Genomic DNA, 20,367 nt, shown 5'->3' with positions numbered 1-20,367 from the left:
GGGCCTTGCAAATTATGTTGTGGGAGTATTGTAAAATGTAAGTCAGATCTTAAACTTTGGAAAGCCTCCTTTCGCATTTACAACCCCAGTCCCAATATTGCCACACAAGAGAAGAAATTGTTCAAGACAGTGATGATTTTATTAAGAGGGGAGATGTTACTGAAACATTCACGTTTCTTCCAGCCTCTCTACTTCCTCAGAGGCGGATGGAACAAAGTGCCTCTAACTGCAAAATACAGAGCCAAGTTGTAAGAAAAAGAAAACCGTACAGTCTTTACTCCTTAGATGCCATATGGACCATCAGGTCTACCACACGATTGCTGTATCCATATTCATTATCATACCTATGAAAGAAAAGTTTCTTTTAGTCTTGAGGAAAATAGCAGCAATAAAAAGAGCGGCATGAAGCCATTTCTTGCCGCCACATACTCCCACCTCTGCTATCCTGCAGAATAGTAAAGGTTGCACCTCCATCTCTTCCCAAATCCAATAAGCCAACTAACAGCCATTATCTTCCCCTTTTCATCTCTTACCAGGAGATCAGCTTGACAAAATGATCACTGAGAGCAATGCCAGCAGCAGCATCGAAGATGGAAGAGCGGGTATCACCATTGAAATCAGAAGAGACCACCTGGAGGAGGAGAAGGAGAAGTTATAATCCACGAAGATAAGCACTGAAGAGTGATGTCTCGAATTTAAGCCTCCATGTATATTTATGAGCCAAATCAAATGAATTGACTGGTTGACTGAACAAAGAAGAAAAAGCATATTTTATGATTACATACAGCCATGTCTACAATATCTAAAAACTGTTGTCAGATTTCTAATCATGTTACCACAATTGTTACAAAATGTTTCAGTGGACCTGATATAGTTATTTTTGTATCATCAAAAATTTTACCTGGTCCTCTGTGTATCCCAGAATACCCTTCATTGGGCCTTCAGAAGCTGCCTTCACAACTTTCTTAATATCATCATACTTCGCCTAAGAAAGCAAGTGAGGGAGACAGGAACATTAAATAATTGAATTCTGCACCAATATCCTATTGTGTAGCAAGCTTATGGTCAATTCATTCTCACCAATATCTGCTACCCATTCAAACAGCCTGGGCAAAATGCATCTTCAAAATCTTGAGGACCACTAGTTCCCCACTCCTAACTTAAGTTACAAAGAATTTGATGGCAGTACATTTAGAGCAGCCTTCCCCAATCTGGCACCCCCCCCCCAATTGAATAAACTCCCCCAACATTGAAAAGTTAAGGACTATCTGATTTGGACTGCTAAGCATTGGTTAACCATTACATGAGTTTTCTGAATCTCTTTGCTGATCTAGTTTTTTTAACTCAATCTTTAGTACTAGCACTAAAGGAGGCTCAGAAATACTGTAAGAATACTCACTGGCTTATCTAAGCGGCATGTTAAGTCCACAACAGAGACATTTGGAGTTGGGACACGGAAAGCCATTCCTGTGAGCTTCCTGTGAATGAAGGAAAAGACTCAGGCTAAGATATACATAGTCCTCGTTTTGGCCTAGGACTAAAATCAGTTGCATTTTGTGCTCAGGAAGGCTTACCCATTCAAATCAGGAATGACTTTGCCCACAGCTTTGGCTGCACCTGTGGATGCTGGGATGATATTCTGAGCTGCTCCTCTGCCATCTCTCCACTGCTTCCCAGAGGGGCCATCCACAGTCTTCTGTGTGGCTGTGATGGCGTGAACTGTGGTCTGGAATAGAAGAAGCAGGGTAGACCATTTTTATCACCTAAAGTTGAATATTTGTTTCAAGTACCGCAGGAAGATGTTGCACCTCTCACACTTAACATTTCACCATTAAGCAACACAATTCTGAATTCTTTTAAGTGTTGGAGAAAGAAAGGAACTAGCTAAGGCAGGGGTATCAAACTGCTGGCCTGTGGGCCGATTGAATCATGCGGTGCCCGTGTCCACCCCAGGTCCAGCAATGCAAAAAAAAGGTGCGATACATGACGTCACATCACATGATGAGTTTAACACCCATGAGCTATTCACATACCATAAGACCTTCCACAATGCCATAATTGTCATGGATGATCTTGGCCAGTGGTGCCAGGCAGTTGGTAGTGCAAGAAGCATTGCTGGAAAAAAAAAAAAAGGTAAGAAGCACTCAATGGATGGATATGGACCATTCTGGAAGATACTCTGCACCCCATGTTAATCTGGCAATACAGCTTGCTTCTCCCCCCCCTGCTTCCCCCTATAGTCACCTGACAACTGTCAAAGATTTGTCATATTTTTCATGATTGACACCCATCACAAACATGGGAGCATCAGCTGATGGGGCAGATATTATAACACGTTTAGCACCACCCTTCAAATGAGCCTATAAGGAAAAAGAATAACATTTTTACCTATTTAAAAAAATACATATAATCCAAGATTGGATAGCAAGGAACAATCTTAAGAATAATCTAATCACATTGTTATGCAGATTTTTTTCTCTGGATTTCTCCTATAACAAGATGGAAATGTTTGATAGTTTTATTTTTTTATGTATCAAATTTATTTGCCACTCATCTCATGGTTCAGGCGGCTAAGCAGATGAATACTTTAAAATAGCCATGTCCAAATGCAACAATATTGTTTCACCACAGCACTCCATCAATGGATCTACTTCCTTCCCAGAAGATGGGAGTTTTGAACATATGTACATAACACATTAAATTCTAAAAAAAAAAATAAAATGAAATGTTGTTGTTCAGTTGCAAAGTTATGCACCACTCTTCACAACCCTATGAAAATAAAATACAAAACACTTATGAATCCAGATGGCATCCCATTTTCCTATCAGGATCAGAACACCTCTGTTTACAGCAGACAGTACACTTCTCTTTACAGCAGAAATTTGTACAAATGCTCCTTCCTCTTGTAACAGATATTTACACTAGCTTTCTCTGTGGTGGTGAAAACTCCAGTTGATTCCACAACGTACTCCGCACCAGCCTCACCCCACTTAATGTTTGCAGGATCACGCCTAGCAAGAAGAGAGAATGATCAACTTAGACTCTGCAGGCAAGAAATAGACTACACAAGTAAGGAAAACCTGAATGCAGGGGATGTTACTCACTCTTGGAAAACAGTGATGGCATTTCCATTAATGACAAGTTTTCCATTTTCAGCTTGGACAGTGCCAGGAAAGCGGCCATGAGTAGAGTCATACTTAAACATGTACACCTGAAATTAAGACACACAACATTAACTCAATGTAGCTTTCTAGGGCAAGTTTCTAGAATATTGAAGAGCCATGTTATTTGTTAATATATGAATGTTTCTATGATCAAGTGTAACTTGCTTTGCCTTAAAAAGCAGACAAACTCAGGCCCCATGAACAACAACAGAGGGTTATTACCATGTAGTTCAGATCAATGAATGGGTCATTGATGGCGACAATTTGAACCTTAGAACCGAGGACTGCTGCTCTGGTGACCAGACGGCCAATCCGGCCAAAACTAAAGGAAGAAAAATATAAAAAGCACTGTTATCTCCAGAATGGGTTAAGAGAATTCAGCTCAACATGTAGGGAAGAGTAGAAAAGCAGTTTGAGAAAGCATCAAGGGCCACCTTTTTGGATAAGGAAACAAACAGACTGGAGTAACTACTTAGAATCACTGAGTCAGGTGGCATATAAATATTTAGTGACAAAATATTAAACAAATAACATAGTGTCCTGCAGAAATCTGACCTATTAACAATATATTTTCAGTGGCTATGCAAAGTAAGGATGACATTTGTACTACAAAACACTTAAGATATCTGGTACCTATTTCTGGTTTAGTCCCTAACCTTTGATCTAGTTCTGGGCAGAGAAAATTTATTATTCAGGGTAGACTTTCTGCTTTAACACTGAATATTTATTTGAGCCTTCTCTTTGGTATTTTAAATGGAGCAGAACATCCTTACAGGGACTGTGTAACTGTCACTGAAATATACAGCTGGTGTTCCATACTTGATTTGTTCTACTCTTAGCAAATTAAAGAATTCAACTGGAGACACTCACCAGGGTTACAGAGCAATCATCTCCCAATACCATAATAAAGACTGGTAGGATACAGCTCAGAAAATTCTTCTCAGTTTCTTTGCAGAGGTAAGGGGCCAATGAGAAAACAGAGGAGGGCAGGGATGTGACTCTGCCCATTACAGAAACATACTTCAGAGCCTTAAAACAGTATGTGGCTTTAGAGGATCATGTTGTAGTGGAAAAACCACGATACTTACATCAGAAGACAAGACCATGAAGGGTTGGAGAAAATTTGTGCAAAAGTTCAGAGTATTCATATGACAAATTCTGAACCCTGAGTTATTCCCAGGGTGTCATTTTTATACAGCTTGTCACCCACGCTTTTACCCAAGGGATGACTTCTTATCTACCTTTAACATACTAAAAGAGAGAAATCCATATCTTGAGACCACACACATAGGAAAAGGAGGTTCACACAAATGACTATCTTACCACACGGCCCTATACGGGTAATATCTTGCACCATTTGTGACTTTCAGTTGACTGTTCTTGTAAAATGTTTTCTTCATAGAATTAGCACACAGGTTATTTCATTTAGCCAGTTCCTAATATTAGTTAAAGCTTACATCACATCACTCCTGTTAATTAAAATATATTTCTTATGATATTTTCCATCTATCTCAATGTGACTCCTTTGTATTTGAAACAAAGAGCATCCTTGCAGGAAACTGAATATCTTCCCTCCCCTAAACTTGTAGTCATCCTTCGAAACCCACCTTTTTTTCCTCTGCAAAATAATGCAGCATTAACACACTTTGAAATTACCATACAGGTTGCAATTTGGAAAGGATTCCCCTCTTAAGTCAGCAAGATTGCTCTAAAATATTTGATGAGTGTGTGCACTTTCAAAAGTTATTACAGATTTTCATGACTATTAAAGGAATAAATGGGAACTGAAGTTTTTACAATTTTACAGTTGTGCAAAGCTGCCTGCGGAAAGTCTGTACGAGTTATCTAAAAGTCTGTAAGAGTTTATCACCTTTGAAATTCAAGACTAGAGGGTTTTCAGGGAAGATACCCAAAACTTTAACAAGAAATCATACATCCTCCCTATCAAGCTCCAAAAATCAGTTCCTGTTATTTCATTATCAGTCCTTACACTGACCCAGTATTACTTAAGCAGAATTTGAGTTGCAACTGCTCGTCTGTTTTTCATAGGACAGTGATGGCCAACCTGCAACCCAAAGCCCACTTATGTATCGTTGGGTGCTGCGTGGGTGTGGCCCATTGGGTGGGTGTGGATGCGGTGGTAAGGGCAGACTGGGTGGGACTAAAAAGTTCAATCAATCAATTCCAACTTTGCAAGAGATCTTTTTTCCCCCCAAGAACTTGAAATTGATTGAACCTTTTTTTTTTTTTGCACACGGCCTAAAGTGAGGAGGTTTCATAAAACCCAGCTGAAGGCCTAGGACTGGGCTGATGGCACTTGTGCCCACAGAGAGGGCTCTGCGTGCCACCTGTGGCACACGTGCCATTGGTTCGCCACCACAGTCATAGGGAATGCTACTTGAAACTCCCTCCTTTACACTCCCGATCCTGCTATTGAAAGGTCAAACACTAACTTTAGAGCCTGTCCTCTCAGATTACAGCAAAGAAGGTCACATTCTTAATAGGCCCTTCAGATTGAAAGATATACAATCCTCCCTGCAGACATTATGAGATGCTCTGCGTTTGCAGCATGCAAAGAAAGATATGAGGAAAAATACGTAGAATTAAAAGCGATAGAGAATAGAGAACAAGAGGGAGAACTATTGTGGCTTCCTGATAGGAATGACTCAGCAATTAGTGTATAGGAAAATGAGTCAGTCCGGGGTTTCCTGGACCCATCGTGGCCCCGAGCCAGTCCCAGGGCATGTCGAAATAAAAAGGCCAAAGATGGCAGCCTTAAAACATTTACAGGGTGCCATTGGAGTGGGAAAGAGCGTCAAGAAGGACACAAGCAGATCCTGTTTGAGAGAAACAGCTGCTGCAAAAGAGGGGGGGAGGGCCAGGATGACTTCTAGATGTCCTTGGAAAGGAAAAGAATGCTGGGCTGGAGGCTCCCAAGCTGTAGCCTCCCAAGATCTGCAAGAGGCTCAGGATGGACAGCAACACTGGCCATACCCACCCCAGCTTCCCTCCTATTGGCCAGAAAGTTACTCAAGCTCCCATGCGAGGGTTGCCCGCCCTTCCTCCCTCCGGACAGCAACACTGGCCATACCCACCCCAGCTTCCCTCCTATTGGCCAGAAAGTTACTCAAGCTCCCATGCGAGGGTTGCCCGCCCTTCCTCCCTCCGTCCCTCTCTGCCATACTCAGGCGGACGGGCTGCACGTCCGCCCCCTCTTCCGACTCACCCGTTGATACCAATTTTCACCATCTTCGCCGCTGGAAAAACCGTTCCTGGAAAAAGAGGACGCAAACTTCATCACCGGTTCCAGAAACTTCAAATCTCCCACCTCCTCCCTCTCCGCCTCAAGCTTCTCCACAGGCTTTTTAAACTACTGCGGAGCAGATGAACATCCGTCCTAAAACCACGTTTCTCATTCTTCGCCCAACTTACTTTCCCCGCCCCCGCCCCCGCCCCCGCCAACTTTTCCTTCCGAGCAGAGAGCCGCGCCGCCTCACGCCCGGCAGACACCCGGGAGGCGAATTAAGCCTCGCGGAAGGGAAAGAAAACCACAGACGGGGGTCGGAGTCGCGGGCGGCCTGCGACGCCTTCCACACCTGCGAGTGTTTCTGGGCGCGGGGGGGGAGGGGCAGCTGCCTTTCCGAAAGATTTTTCTCCCACCGGTAAAGTTGCCTCGAAACTTTTGTTCGCGCCCTGCCGGCTCATGCGAGCCGAAAACGCGCCCCCTGGTTCCGCGGCTGCCGCTCCCACCCCACCCAATGCAAGATTCCGCTCCAGTTCAAGTCTCGCCTAGCTCCGACTACAGTCTTGTAACCGCTTCCCGCCGGCCCACAGCAACGCGCAAGCCGGGTCTTGCAGAGACGGTACCCGGCCGGCTCCCCTCGCCACATTGTTCTTTGCCTGAATCTCTCGAGCGCCAGTTAGCGTCCCCGCCACCGCCAGGTAAAGTTGCAATACCAGGGGCTTTCCTGCCCCCCGCCCGGCCGGTAAAAGTGAGCGCTTACCCAAGAGGTCCTGACCTTACTCAGCTCCGCAGTGCAGTGAGGAGGTGAGAAGACAGGGCACCTCGGCTCTGCCCTTTATACAGCCCTGTATGATAATGACGAGGGCCGACCTCCGGGGCCAACACCGAATCAGAGCGCGAGGGGGCGGCGGCGGGGAGGCTGCATGCAGACCTTACGTCGGGAGTGGACAGCCCCAAGCCCGGCGCCATTTCCCGCCCGCCTTGCTTTCTGCTCGCCTCAGAGAAAGACGCTTTGTTCTCTCCCGCCACAGTTGCTCAGCTTCACTCAGTGGCCTCCCCCAACCCCTCAAAATGCTTTTTTGCCCCGAATCGCCATGCTAAATTGATCGCTATCGGCAGGTGATTTATCTATCAGTTACTTCGGTTTGGCATCTGTGGCTTTTTGCAATCTCAACAAAGTACTTTGGAATCAAAGCTGATTCCTACCTAACCCTTGCATGTTTGCCAGGCTCAGAGGCCGAATCATGTTATCACCAGTTTTCATGCAACACATTAGGCTGTAGGTTGAGTTTAATAAGTACTGTAACCCACTATGAGTTAACACAATGTAGTAAGCCAAACACATTATAGCCTAGCTGGGTCTGTGAGTATAATTTATGAAAACTAACATGAAAGAAATAGCATTCCTTCATGCTCTGCTTGTTCTAGAGATATTCAGTGAACCATTGTTGAGAGAATGCTGGAATTAGAAAAACATGATTCTCAGGCAATAATTCCAATCCCTGTATTGGTTATGATTATAAAACAGAACCCACATATTCAGAAGCAGTTTAATGCAGGAATCAGAATGTATCTCCCTTACAATCTACAACACAAAAGATTCTTAGGAATGTCTGACTAAATAATTGCAGTAATAACTAGAGTTGCTTTTATGGAACTTGGGGACATGTATCATTTCCCCACCAAAATTATTTATGAAACAAAACAAACAATGAAATAAATTATAAAGATCAAATATTGTGAATGGATTCTAGCTTGCAGTCTAGCAGCCAAATGTTGGAGCTCCTGGCAAAATTGCTGAACCCTAGGAAAATTTAGACAGCTTGAAAGATGCCATTACACTGGGCATGGAATGGTTCAAGACCTTTAAAAAAAAAAAAGTATGACAATATCTCAAAACACAGAAAGGCTGAATTCACATAGCCCACATCTAAGCCATAAGCCATTTTTAGTAAAGTGTTCAGGGTAAGTAAATCATATACATTTTGGCTGACCACTTTATACAGCATAAATCTGACTATCATTTGATTGTTCTAGAGCTGAGCATTATGTGCAGGAAAATCATGAAGGATATCAAAGTTCTGATTCTGTAGTTTCACCAACATAATTTAGCTCATTATTGGATCAACCTGCCTTGTAAACCAGCACAGTTCTGTTGAAATTACTTTTACTGAGATTAATAAGAGAAACCACAAAATTACTTCAGTTGAAGCTCTTTTCCTGTTTCTCTACCCAGCCCAAAGAGGAATGTGTGTGCCATAATTGAAATAGTAACAGAGCCAGAGGTGAAACACAGGCTTCCAAGACAGACCATTAAAACTTTGAAAGAACTTTTTCTCTCAAAAGAATTGCCCTGGTTTTACAAATAATCATAATTTGTTATAAGAGGGCGACTCTTACATCCCTACACTGCATTCAATACATCTCACAAGAGGAGATATATTTTTAACTGTGCTAAAAATTACTTCTGCACAAAGCACTCTTAAAAAACAGTCCAATGCAGAAGCGCTGTGTAAGCGTCCCTTGTAACTGCATAAGGGTTGTGTTATTAAGCAAATTAGTGTAACAACTTGTATCAGACCATCTGTTACATTTTGTTTCATTTGTTTTCTCATATGCCTAAGGAACACTCCCTTATGAAATACAAAGTTAGCAGTTTAGAAGCAAATGTGTATTTGAAAGAGCCTTTGGGAGAATAACTCAACCCATGTAAATCCTAGATATATTTACGAGTTGCAGATTAATTCTGGTCATTGCAACCTACTTCTACTCATGTTTATTCAGGACAACCCTCCCTCCCCCAACTAAGGGCTTTTCTTGGTAGTTTTCTGCATTCCTCCAGCAAAGGCTATTCTGATTGCTCATTGACCCAACAACGCCCCTCCTCTATCCTTTTCTCTACTTAAACTCAAGCAGCATGTCTAATAAGGAAAAAAAACCTGAAGTTCCTCCTAGAATTCTACTGGAGGAACGTGACAGCGGAAATCCTGCCTTCTCATTACATTGGGCTGCGCGGATCAATTCAATCTGCAATCTTGCCCCCTTTGCACAATACAATTGGAGTTGGCTACAAAGGCTGTGGATATTGCCCCAGCAGCGTCTGGCAGTCCACAGCCCAAGGAGGTATATTGCTGCGATAGAAATCACGTTATACGGGGATGCAGGCATGTTTTAAGTTAAGCAGGAGTAAGCGATAGGAGTATCACGTCTAGCAAATCACTAGAAATTATGCCTCAAAGCAAATAAACAAAATGACTCAAGGCCAAAGTTTCTCCTGGTAATATATTACATTTTATTACATTTTTATTAAATATTTTTGAGAAAAGGAAAGAGAAAAATACACATAGTGAATAAACAGGGAATTTAGAAGCACTATAGAATTAGATTACAATTTTCAATATTTCATTAGTTTTAACCAAATATATTTTGAAAACTCCAGGTTGTTGTTAACAATCAAACAATACATAAATATCTACTGTAATAATTATAATATAAAATAAGATTAAAAAGTTACAATAAATTCTATTTAAGCTACTAAAGATTTATTATGATTTAATAAATATTTACTACAAGAATGTTAAGATTTATATTAAGAAAAACTCATATTTCATATATAGTGCAAGGTCAAATATAGCATTGTAAATTCTGTATCAGGTTTACTTTTGAAATATAAAATTATTTTGGATACTGAGTGGTACTTCTACAACTTTGTTTGCTATTCTTCTTCAGATCAAGCTGTATACATGGAGTATCCTGGAAGCAGTTGTCATATGCAATGTTAGTTCAAAATATTTTGTGGAGTTGTAAAGTTTAATCATATTTAATTTAAAAAATGGTGATACGTTCCTGATATGAAATGTGCACGACTAAATGGGTTTGCAGATTAAAGATAGGAGAAAGTAAGTCTCCATCTCTTTAACCCATATATGATCTGTTTGGGACATATTATAAGTTTGATCTCAAAATGGTACTTAGCAGTTCTTGGGGGGGAAAAAAATCAAATATGATTCATCTCCAACTGGATTACTTACTTACCCTCTGGATACTTGGATGAATGTCTGCACTGCAGATCAGATGTCATCTTAACTGTATAAGGATTAAGCTATTTGGTACTTACTGAGACCAATGAGCATTGACAAAATATGAAATGGTACATTTTAGACTTGGGACCTTTAAGATACACAGAGATAATGTTGTTTGGTGTTTATATATTTTCTGTGGATGCAGTGATGCCTGTATTAATAGATCTGAACCTTATATAACCCCTCTTTAAAGACTAAAAGAATACTTTACTTGAAAATGATCATGTAGTAATGATTTTGTTCAGTGTTGTCTTTTGATAATTCTAAATCATCAAATTTATCATTAAAAATAGATCAAACCTGATAGCAAGAATTAAGGCCTTCGTGTTTAAAATTTCCAGTTGCATAATATCCAGTTAATTTCTTACTAATGTGCTTATATAGGATTCTGAGCAATGGGTGGATAAGATGAAAGGTCTTTTTAAAAATTATTATTTGAATAATTTAGCCATAATAATGGAAACTCAATTATTTCTTGTGCTGCATGGAAAATGGAGAGAAAACAGCTGAGGAGCTGCTGAGCAGAGGCAGATGGAGGGTAGATTCCAAGGGATTCTGGAGAAAGTTTATCTGGCTCAAGATGTAAGTTGATTCCTATCACCCAACCAGTATTCCCTGTATTAAGAGAACAACCAAGGGACTAAGTTTAGCCCCGGCTGAGTTTATAACCTTTATCAAAAGGTCAAACAGCTAGTTTATGATTTGATGCTCACAAAATGTGAAGAGCTTGGTGGTCCCTATTACCATAATCTGCATAGGATCATTTCCTACATTGGAAATGGCTAAATAACCAAGGACACAACTTGTCACCAGTCTATGTATATGTACTGTGTGGCCTACCAAGGGTTTTTTCTAGATTCCCTTTAGCCTTCTACAATAGAAAGGGCATGAAGAATTCCCTTTGAGGCTTTTGGAGCATTTACACAATCACTGCATTTTGTTTGATGAGCAAACAGTTGCCAGTGAGGACTCTGTGCAGGGGCAGAGGACAAATAACAGGGGAACATCAAATGTTAGTATTCCATTGTTTATGCTGTCACTAGCATTCGAAAACTAACTTATATTTTTGTGATAGAACTACCACTGAAGGGGACAAAAATAAAGGATAAAATCTCCTTTGAGTTGAACCTCACCTATCGATGAAGAATACAATGTAAAGAAGCTTTAGACAGAATCAAACGATTGGTCAGTTCATTGATCGCTGCATCCTAAGTGACCTGAATGACAGACAGTGGCTTTTGGCAGATACTTCCCTAGGCTTGGCATATGCCGCTTTGAGTCTGCAATTTTACATGCCAAAATTGTATGAATAAACACTTTTCTGGCTTGAAAGATAAATATAAACAATTTATCTTATAGTGCAAATTTGTTTTCCTGTTTCTTTCTTTGCTTAAAACATTTTTGTAGCCATCCATGTTCAAGCAATTCTGAGCAGCTCCCAATCAAGAGTTAAAACAACATATAAAATCATACTAAAACTATAAAATTGAACAGATTGAAACCTTAAAAGCAACAAAGATCTGATACCAAATCAACCTTCTAATGTGCAATTATCTAATCTTGGGTGGGAGAAACCAGGTCTTCAAAGCTTTATAAAAGAATAAGAGGGTAGAGGCTTGCTGAACTTTAGGGAGTAGAGGGCTCCATAGGACAGGCTGCCAGATGACAATATTTAGGGGGAAGGGACTAGGGGCGTGCCCACTCTATTTGACCTGGTAGGATGGGTAGATGTCCTTAGGGAAAAGCAGTTTCACAGATAAAGACTCGAAGACTTCCAAGGTTCCTTCCAGCCCTATGATTCTAGGATCTTATAACATGGTCCTGTGCCATATACTGAGTCTGGCCATTTGCTTTCCTTCAGTATTTCCCCTGTTACAAATCTAATACATAACAAGGGTTATAATTAAATCAGATCTGAAGTTTATTTATTTATAAAAAAAATTATATGGCCACCCAACAATGTGACTGACTTGATAGATGGATAAAAATACCAAATCCAGTAAACTATTTGGCTAATTGTGTGACCAACCATAATAATTAAGGTGTTAATAATGATTAACACCTTCAGTCTGTAGATACACAGCTGGGATGTGGGCTGGACTCAAGCAGAACTAAAAACCCTGGATAGGAAGACCAGAAAAATAATGACAATGATTCATACTCTTTATTCATGCACTGACATTGACAAACCATACTTGCTGAAGAAAATAAGTGGGCACGGAAGGTTGTATGTACAATATTCTACACAGTAGAAGAAAAAAGAACATTGGAAGAATATCTGAATGATGGTGAAGAAGTTGCACTGATGCTAGTACCCCTATGAAGGCTTATTGAATGCTGGAGAGACTAAATTTGCCTACAAGAAAGACCAAATAACCAGAAAAAAAGGGATCTCCAATCCCCTAGTTCCGGACTGTGACTCCCACACCATTCTACTAAGCAAAGCAGAATATGTCTGTCTCCTTTGCCATCTCCCTGGTAAGTGTCCCAGGATTAGCCACATGCAACACCCACAATGTTAGGAGTCTCGCTTGTATCATCACCAAGGGCCTGAATGCCATCTCACAAGCCCTGGCTGGCTGGCCTGAATCACTAACTCAGACAAGTTTGTGAAGCCACAATGGAAAATAGGGCTGCCATTGTGACTATCTGTTCCTAAGGCACAACCATGGATGTGAGGCATTCACAGGAATGTGTTTTCTTCAAATTGTCCAAGAATTCCCTGTTAATTGAGGGAGACATCCAAAATTAAAAACCCTAGTTTAGCAGATATTGTGACCCTGGAAAGTGTGCAGAGAAGAGCAACAAAAATGATAGAGGGTCTGGTGTTTATGTTATTTGATGAATGGTTGAGGGAGCTAGATATGACTAGCATATTGGAGAGGTTTGTGGAGGACATGATCATTGTCTTCCCATACTGTCACAGAGAAGAGGGGATTGACTTATTTTCCAAAGCATCAGAGGAAAATAATGGGTGGAAGCTTGTTAAAGAGAGAAGTAAAGAGAAATTTTCTGACAGTGAAATCAACCAATAGAATAGCTTGCTTTCGAGATTATGGGTACTCCATTACTAGAGATTTTCAAAAATAGACTGATGATTAAATGGGCACAAAATATTGGTGAACCAATCCCATTGGATACTTGGGAACTTATCTGGGTGAGGAATGTTAAATTTACACAAGCGCAGAACTTAAGAGAGAATTTTTATAAAATGTTTTATAGTTGGCACCTTGATCCACAAAAAATGTCTCTTATGTACCCTGATCTACAGCCTAAATGTTGGAGATGTGGTTGTTTGGATGCTACTTATTATCATATTTGGTGGTCGTGTAAAAATATAAAAGCTTTTTCGATTAAGATATGGTGGAATATTCAAAGAATCTTTAGAAGGAGGGTAAAATTTACCCCACAATTGTTTTTGTTAGGTATTGTTACTGATTGTGATGCTAAGGAAGTTATATTGATGTTAAATTTGATTACAGCCGCAAGGCTGTTAGTAGGACAATATTGGAAGAAGGAATCTTTGCCTACTTTACAAGAGTGGTTTTATAAAGTTTCTTACTTGGCGGAAATGGCAAAGATTTCGGCTTTCTTAAAGGAGCAATCTCAAGAGAAATTTTTTGTTGTATGGGAAAAATGGATAAATTTTATACAATATAATTTGGATATGGAAAAATATCATTTAGCTTTTTCATAACTTGTATAGATTGTTTTTTCTTTTCTTTTCCCGTCTTTTGTTTTCTCTCTTCTTTTTTTCTTTTATTTTTTATCTTTCTTTCTTTTTCTTTCTCTCTCTCTTTCCTCTCTTTTTTCTTTCTTTTTTAAGTATTTTTCTTTTTAATGCTTATGTCACATATATCTTATTATTAATTATTTTATAAGTTGTAAAAATTTGTTTAGTTTTTTTTAAATTTTAAATAAGCCTATATTCAGTTCTGGGAAGTTCAGGGAGGGGGGAGGGAGAGGTGGGTTTGGGAGGGATTGGGTGAGGGTTGATTTGTTTTTGGTTGTTTATTTGTAAAACTTTTAAAAAATTTTCAATAAAAAAAAATAGACTGGACAACTATTTGACTGGGATGGAATAAGGTTCCTGCCTTGAGCAGGGGGTTGGACTAGAAGACCTCCAGTGTCCCTTACAAACCCATGACTCTATGTTCTATATTCTTTCTTAAAAGTGAGCAGAATTGGAGCCAGCTGCACCTTGTCATAAACTGCTGCCTATAAAGCTACTTAAAAGCAATGGGAAACATATGTTGATATTCCTATTTTTATAATGCTACAGATGCATCTTTGAGAGCCCAAAGAAAACTAGCAGCAACAACAATTTGTGTCAAGATGAATTCCTGTGATTATGTGGACACAGTCATCTATTCTTCGGCAGCAATAGGAATGTGAATTTATAGTTTTGATCAATCTCTCAAAAGATATGGTTGATTTTGCTGCCATCTGCTGCATGTCAGATCTAATAACTTTTGCGATTAAAATAATTTAAAGTTTGTGGTATTATGAACTAAAATCAGCAGATTTGCTCATGACTCTTTTAGGAAAACACACACTTTGAGAACCCTTGATGTGAGGAAAATATAAACTAGATTGAACATTTTTAATATCAACCAGAAAATTAGAAATAAGTAAGCCACATGTAAATATGTTGCAATTTAGTTCGTACAGCAAGGTGTACTTTAACATTTGTATACCTATATCAATATCACCAAACTAAGATATGCAGATGATACCACTCTAATGGCAGAAAGTGAAGAGGAACTAAAGAGCCTCTTGATGCAGGTGAAGGAGAGTGCAAAAGTTGGCTTGAAACTCAACATTAAGAAAACGAAGATCATGGCATCCGGTCCTCTCAAGTCCTGGCAAATAGATGGGGAAGAAATGGAGGTAGTGGCAGATTTTATCTTCCTGGGCTCCAAGATCACCGCAGATGGGACTACAGCCAAGAAATTAAAAGACACTTGCTCCTGGGGAGGAAAGCTATGGCAAATCTAGACAGCATACTAAAAAGCAGAGACATCACCTGCCAACAAAAGTGTGTATAGTCAAGGCCAGGGGTAGTCAACCTTTTTATACCTACCGCCCACTTTTGTATCCCTGTTAGTAGTAAAATTTTCTAACCACCCACCGGTTCCACAGTAATGGTGATTTATAAAGTAGGGAAGTAACTTTACTTTATAAAATTTATAAAGCAGAGTTATAGCAAGTTAAAGCATATAATAATAATTATTTACCAAATACCAAACACAACGTGTTTCTACCAAACAGTTCTACTTTGGTTTCATCTGACCATATGACATTCTCCCAATCCTCTTCTGGATCATCCAAATGCTCTCTAGCAAACTTCAGACGGGCCTGGACATGTACTGGCTTAAGCAGGGGGACACGTCTGGCACTGCAGGATCTGAGTCCCTGGCGGCGTAGTGTGTTACTGATGGTTGCCTTTGTTACGTTGGTCCCAGCTCTCTGCAGGTCATTCACTAGGTCCCTCCATGTGGTTCTGGGATTTTTGCTCACCGTTCTTGTGATCATTTTGACCCCATGGGGTGAGATCTTGCGTGGAGCCCCAGATCGAGGGAGATTATCAGTGGTCTTGTATGTCTTCCATTTTCTAATTATTGCTCCCACAGTTGATTTCTTCACACCAAGCTGCTTGCCTATTGCAGATTCAGTCTTCCCAGCCTGGTGCAGGTCTACAATTTTGTTTCTGGTGTCCTTCGACAGCTCTTTGGTCTTCACCATAGTGGAGTTTGGAGTGTGACTGTTTGAGGTTGTGGACAGGTGTCTTTTATATTGATAACAAGTTCAAACAGGTGCCATTAATACAGATAATGAGTGGAGGACAGAGGAGCCTCTTAAAGAAGAAGTTACAGGTCTGTGAGAGCCAGAAAACTTGCTTGTTTGTAGGTGACCACATACTTATTTTCCACCATAATTTGCAAATAAATTCTTTCCAAATCAGACAACGTGATTGTCTGGATTTGTTTTCTCGTTTTGTCTCTCATAGTTGAGGTCTACTTATGATGATAATTACAGGCCTCTCTCATCTTTTTAAGTGGGAGAACTTGCACAATTGGTGGCTGACTAAATACTTTTTTGCCCCACTGTAGAAGCAGGAATTTAATTAATTAAATTATTAATGAGATCCCTGAGGCTGATGTTGAGAAACTAAATACTGGATATCTGGCTCAATTTTTGTAAGGAACAAACGAAGGTCTCCTCTTTCAGAAATATTCAGGTGGTTTCTTTCTTTGGTCATAATATGATTAACAGCACTAAAGCTGATTCCACAAGATATGAGGTAGGGAAAGGTATCAATAAACTGAATATCATTTTCCACATATTTGGATATAAGGCAGGCATTTTTTTACTTTGCCATAGGTTTTCATATCCACCACTATCAAATTTATGTTTACTTTCTTCATCATATCTAATTTCTAACAGTTCTTCTTGGCAAGTTATATCAGCCTCTTCAATATTTGCGGTAAAAGGATTTTTCATCCAGTCATACACCTTCAATTTCAAAATATCTTCAAATCGTTTTTCCATGTCCAATTTAAGTTCGTTGAGGTGGCTACTGAATCTGTCAATATCCTCTGGAGTTACATCATCTTTTATAGATGATAATTCAGGAAACTGATGAAATTCTCTCTTCAATAGATTATAACAAAGTAGTTCAAGTTTATCAATAAATAATGACACAATACTTTGGCAACCTATGAGAGTCTTATTAGCTCTTTGAAACTGCAAATTGACATCATGAAATCTCTTGAAAATATCTGCCAAATAAAAGGCATCATTCTTTACTGTTTTTAACTGTTGACACAGATTGGTCTCATTATTACTTTCAAAAAAATTGTATGACACTATCATATAATGCTACAAAAAGAGCCAAAGATGTACCCTTTGACAGCCACCAAACTTCTGTTGCAAAAGTAATGTAATAAAATCTTCACTATTGTCCTGGCAAAGCTGTCGAAACATTCTATCATTTTTTGGTTTGGATTTGATCTTGTTTATGGCTCGAATTATTATAGTTAATGATGAATGGAGAGTTGTACTTAGATGTTTTCCTACAAGATGTTGTCTGTGCACCACACAATGAATGCATAAAACATTTGGCACTTCTTCCTTCAAATAAGCAACAAATCCATGATAGCAACCTACCATTGATGGTGCTCCATCAGTAGCACATGCAGCAATATTATTCAAAGGAATAATATTTTTTGTAAAGTATGATTTCACAGTATTAAATATAGATAATCCTCTTGTATCTGTAATGAGATTTATTGCAAATAGCATTTCTTCTCGTAATGTATTGTTTTCATCAAAATAACATACATATGCCATCAATAAAGCATTATTATCTGCAGTGGTAGACTTGTCCAATTGCATAGAAAATGAAGTGTTTTGGAGAATACTTATCATTTTTTTTTCAACATTAACTGCCATTTCATCAATTCGTATCGCTTAGGGGCAACGTTTTTAAATTTTCAGGTATATCCTGATGCATTACTGTTGAAATAAATTCTTTTATAGAGGGTATTATTACTGTTTCTCCAATATTATAGCTTTTACCACTTTTTGCAATTAATTGTGAAATGCGATAAGCGCATATTAATCCATCTTCATTCGCTGCATGTTATTTCTTAAATGATGCAATAATTGTTGAATGATTTTGAATTTTTTTATATATTTCCTGAAAATATTCAATGGGCTTGTCCTTTGGATGCTTTGTAGAAAGATGTTCTCGCAATCGACTTGGCTTCATTGCCTCATTGGATAATGTTTTATGACACAATAAACACATTGGGTGTTGTTTATTTACAACAGATTCTATGAAACCCATCTTCAGATACTCTGGCAAATAGCCACGAGCGTATTTCTTTTTTTGAGACATGGCCTCTACCTTGGTCTTGAAGAAATGCCCAGTGGAGTCTGGTTTGCCCCCGATCCGTGCCTGTCACAACAGGATGAAGAGAGCGCCTGGTTCTTGTCAGAGATGCCTGAAACCTCTATGACTGAGGGCTCTGTGCGGCTCTCAAAATGGCGGCCACGCCAAAATTAGCGGCCGCTTGTATTTCGACCGGGCCTTCCCAGCCTTGAGGGGCCCTGAGGGGAAGCTTGTTGTTCATTGTGTCTTTAATTTCTACCCTCCGGAGCCGAAAATGAGGCACTGGCGGTTTTATCTCGTTGCGCAGCCTCTGCTGCGATCCGGATCGTCAAGGAAGTCGACGGGAGCCTCGTGACGACAACGTGCTTCGGCGAGGCTCTCTGGCCTCCGAGAGCTCCACGGGGGAGTCGGACAGCTAACACCCTGTGCCTGCTGGAAAGCTCTGTGAGCCGATCGGAGGGCTCAATGGATCCGAAAATTTAAACGGCTCAGATTGAACCCCTACCGCCCACCATGAAAGCTGGAATGCCCACTAGTGGGCGGTAGGGACCAGGCTGACTACCACTGGTCAAGGCCATGGTTTTCCCAGTTGCAATGTGTGGATATGAAAGTTGGACCATAAGAAAGGCTGAGAGCCAAAGAATTGAGGCCTTTGAACAATGGTGCTGGAGAAGACTTCTGCGAGTCCCCTGGACTGCAAGGCATTCAAACTGGTCAGTCCTAGAAGCAATCAACCCCGACTGCTCTTTAGAAGGCCAGATCCTGAAGTTGAAACTCAAGTACTTTGGCCACCTAATGAGAAGGAAGGACTCACTGGAGAAGGGCCTAATGCTGGGAAAGATTGAGGGCAATAGAAGAATGGGATGACAGAGAATGAGGTGGCTGGATGGAGTCACTGAAGCAGTAGGCTTGAGCTTAAATGGACTCCAGAAGATGGTAGAGGACAGGAAGAACTGGAGGAATGTTGTCCATGGGGTCTCAATGGGTCAGACACAACTTCGCAACTAACAACATCAATATCAAGCCAAATGTGTGTGTGTGTGTGTGTGTGCATGCGTGAGGTTTTGAGCCTCTTTAATATAATTTAAGGTCAGCCTCATCACTGATAAATTTACAGGTTAAATTATAGATTTTTTTATTTATTTTAATTATTTATTAAATTTGTTTGCTGCCCATATTGCTACAAGGCGTACAACATCAAAATAAAATTACACACACACACACACACACACACACACACACATCTGTCTCTGTCTCTCTGTGTGTGTGTCTGTGTGTGTGTGTAAAATCACAATGGAAATACAAATGATAACTAAAACTAAAAAATGGGAAGGAAAGAGGCAGAATGTACAGGGAAGGTGAGAGTTGCTATGAGTTTAATCAATCACCTCCAGTGTGAGTCTCCCATCTGGGCCCCAAGCCAGCTTGTCAGAGCCAGGTCTTCAGGCTCTTGTGGAAAGTCAGGAGGGTGACAGCTAATCTCTCCTCAGGAGGCAAAGATGCTTCAAAGGGCAGGGTTTTTTTTAACCACTTCTTTTGTTAATAATTTTTTTTGGGGGTGGGGGTGTCACATTTAGTTTATTTAATCACCATAATGCATCTAGTTTTTTTCCCTTTCACTATGCAATCATATTTATATTTGTTTTCCTATTGGTGTTATGTTTATATATCAGTATTAGAAATTTAAAAGTCTCTGAATAGAGATTGTGGGCTGATTTCATTATTCAAGTACTCCTCTTGTTGGTGTCAAGTTACAGTCACATCTACATGAATTGGGGAAGAAACGTGAAGTCCTGTCACCAAATTCTAAAAACTCAAAAGCTTCTTTATCATTTTGTCCATCTCAAGTATGTAATAAAAGTACACAAGCGGCTGTTTCGGGAAAGCAGTTTTTTTTTTAAATTGTAATCTTTGTGTTAGCAAAGCCAGAGAGAGTATTTTTACATGGCTTTGCTGATATAAACACTTTTGAAGGTTATT

The 20,367-nt window shown here is 39.9% G+C and overlaps 1 protein-coding gene across 1 annotated transcript; it reads right to left on the bottom strand.

The window, feature by feature from the left end:
• Window positions 1–117: 117 nt before the first annotated feature.
• On the bottom strand, window positions 118–7,273 carry GAPDH (glyceraldehyde-3-phosphate dehydrogenase). Its single transcript, XM_039338721.1, has 12 exons — window positions 7,169–7,273; window positions 6,391–6,436; window positions 3,387–3,486; window positions 3,105–3,211; window positions 2,921–3,011; window positions 2,245–2,360; window positions 2,034–2,115; window positions 1,575–1,726; window positions 1,400–1,478; window positions 902–985; window positions 534–631; window positions 118–344 (listed from the first exon to the last, which is right to left on the bottom strand). Exons 2-12 carry the CDS (start codon window positions 6,411–6,413, stop codon window positions 275–277), a joined length of 1,002 nt encoding a protein of 333 aa, XP_039194655.1. The 5' UTR covers window positions 6,414–6,436; window positions 7,169–7,273; the 3' UTR covers window positions 118–274.
• Between the last annotated feature and the right edge of the window lie 13,094 nt (window positions 7,274–20,367).

Source organism: Crotalus tigris, unplaced genomic scaffold (genome assembly GCF_016545835.1).
Source record: "Crotalus tigris isolate CLP2741 ecotype Arizona unplaced genomic scaffold, ASM1654583v1 scf7180000017716.2861928, whole genome shotgun sequence".
Taxonomy (NCBI): domain Eukaryota; kingdom Metazoa; phylum Chordata; class Lepidosauria; order Squamata; family Viperidae; genus Crotalus; species Crotalus tigris.
This window is presented reverse-complemented; position numbering and strand designations above follow the sequence as displayed.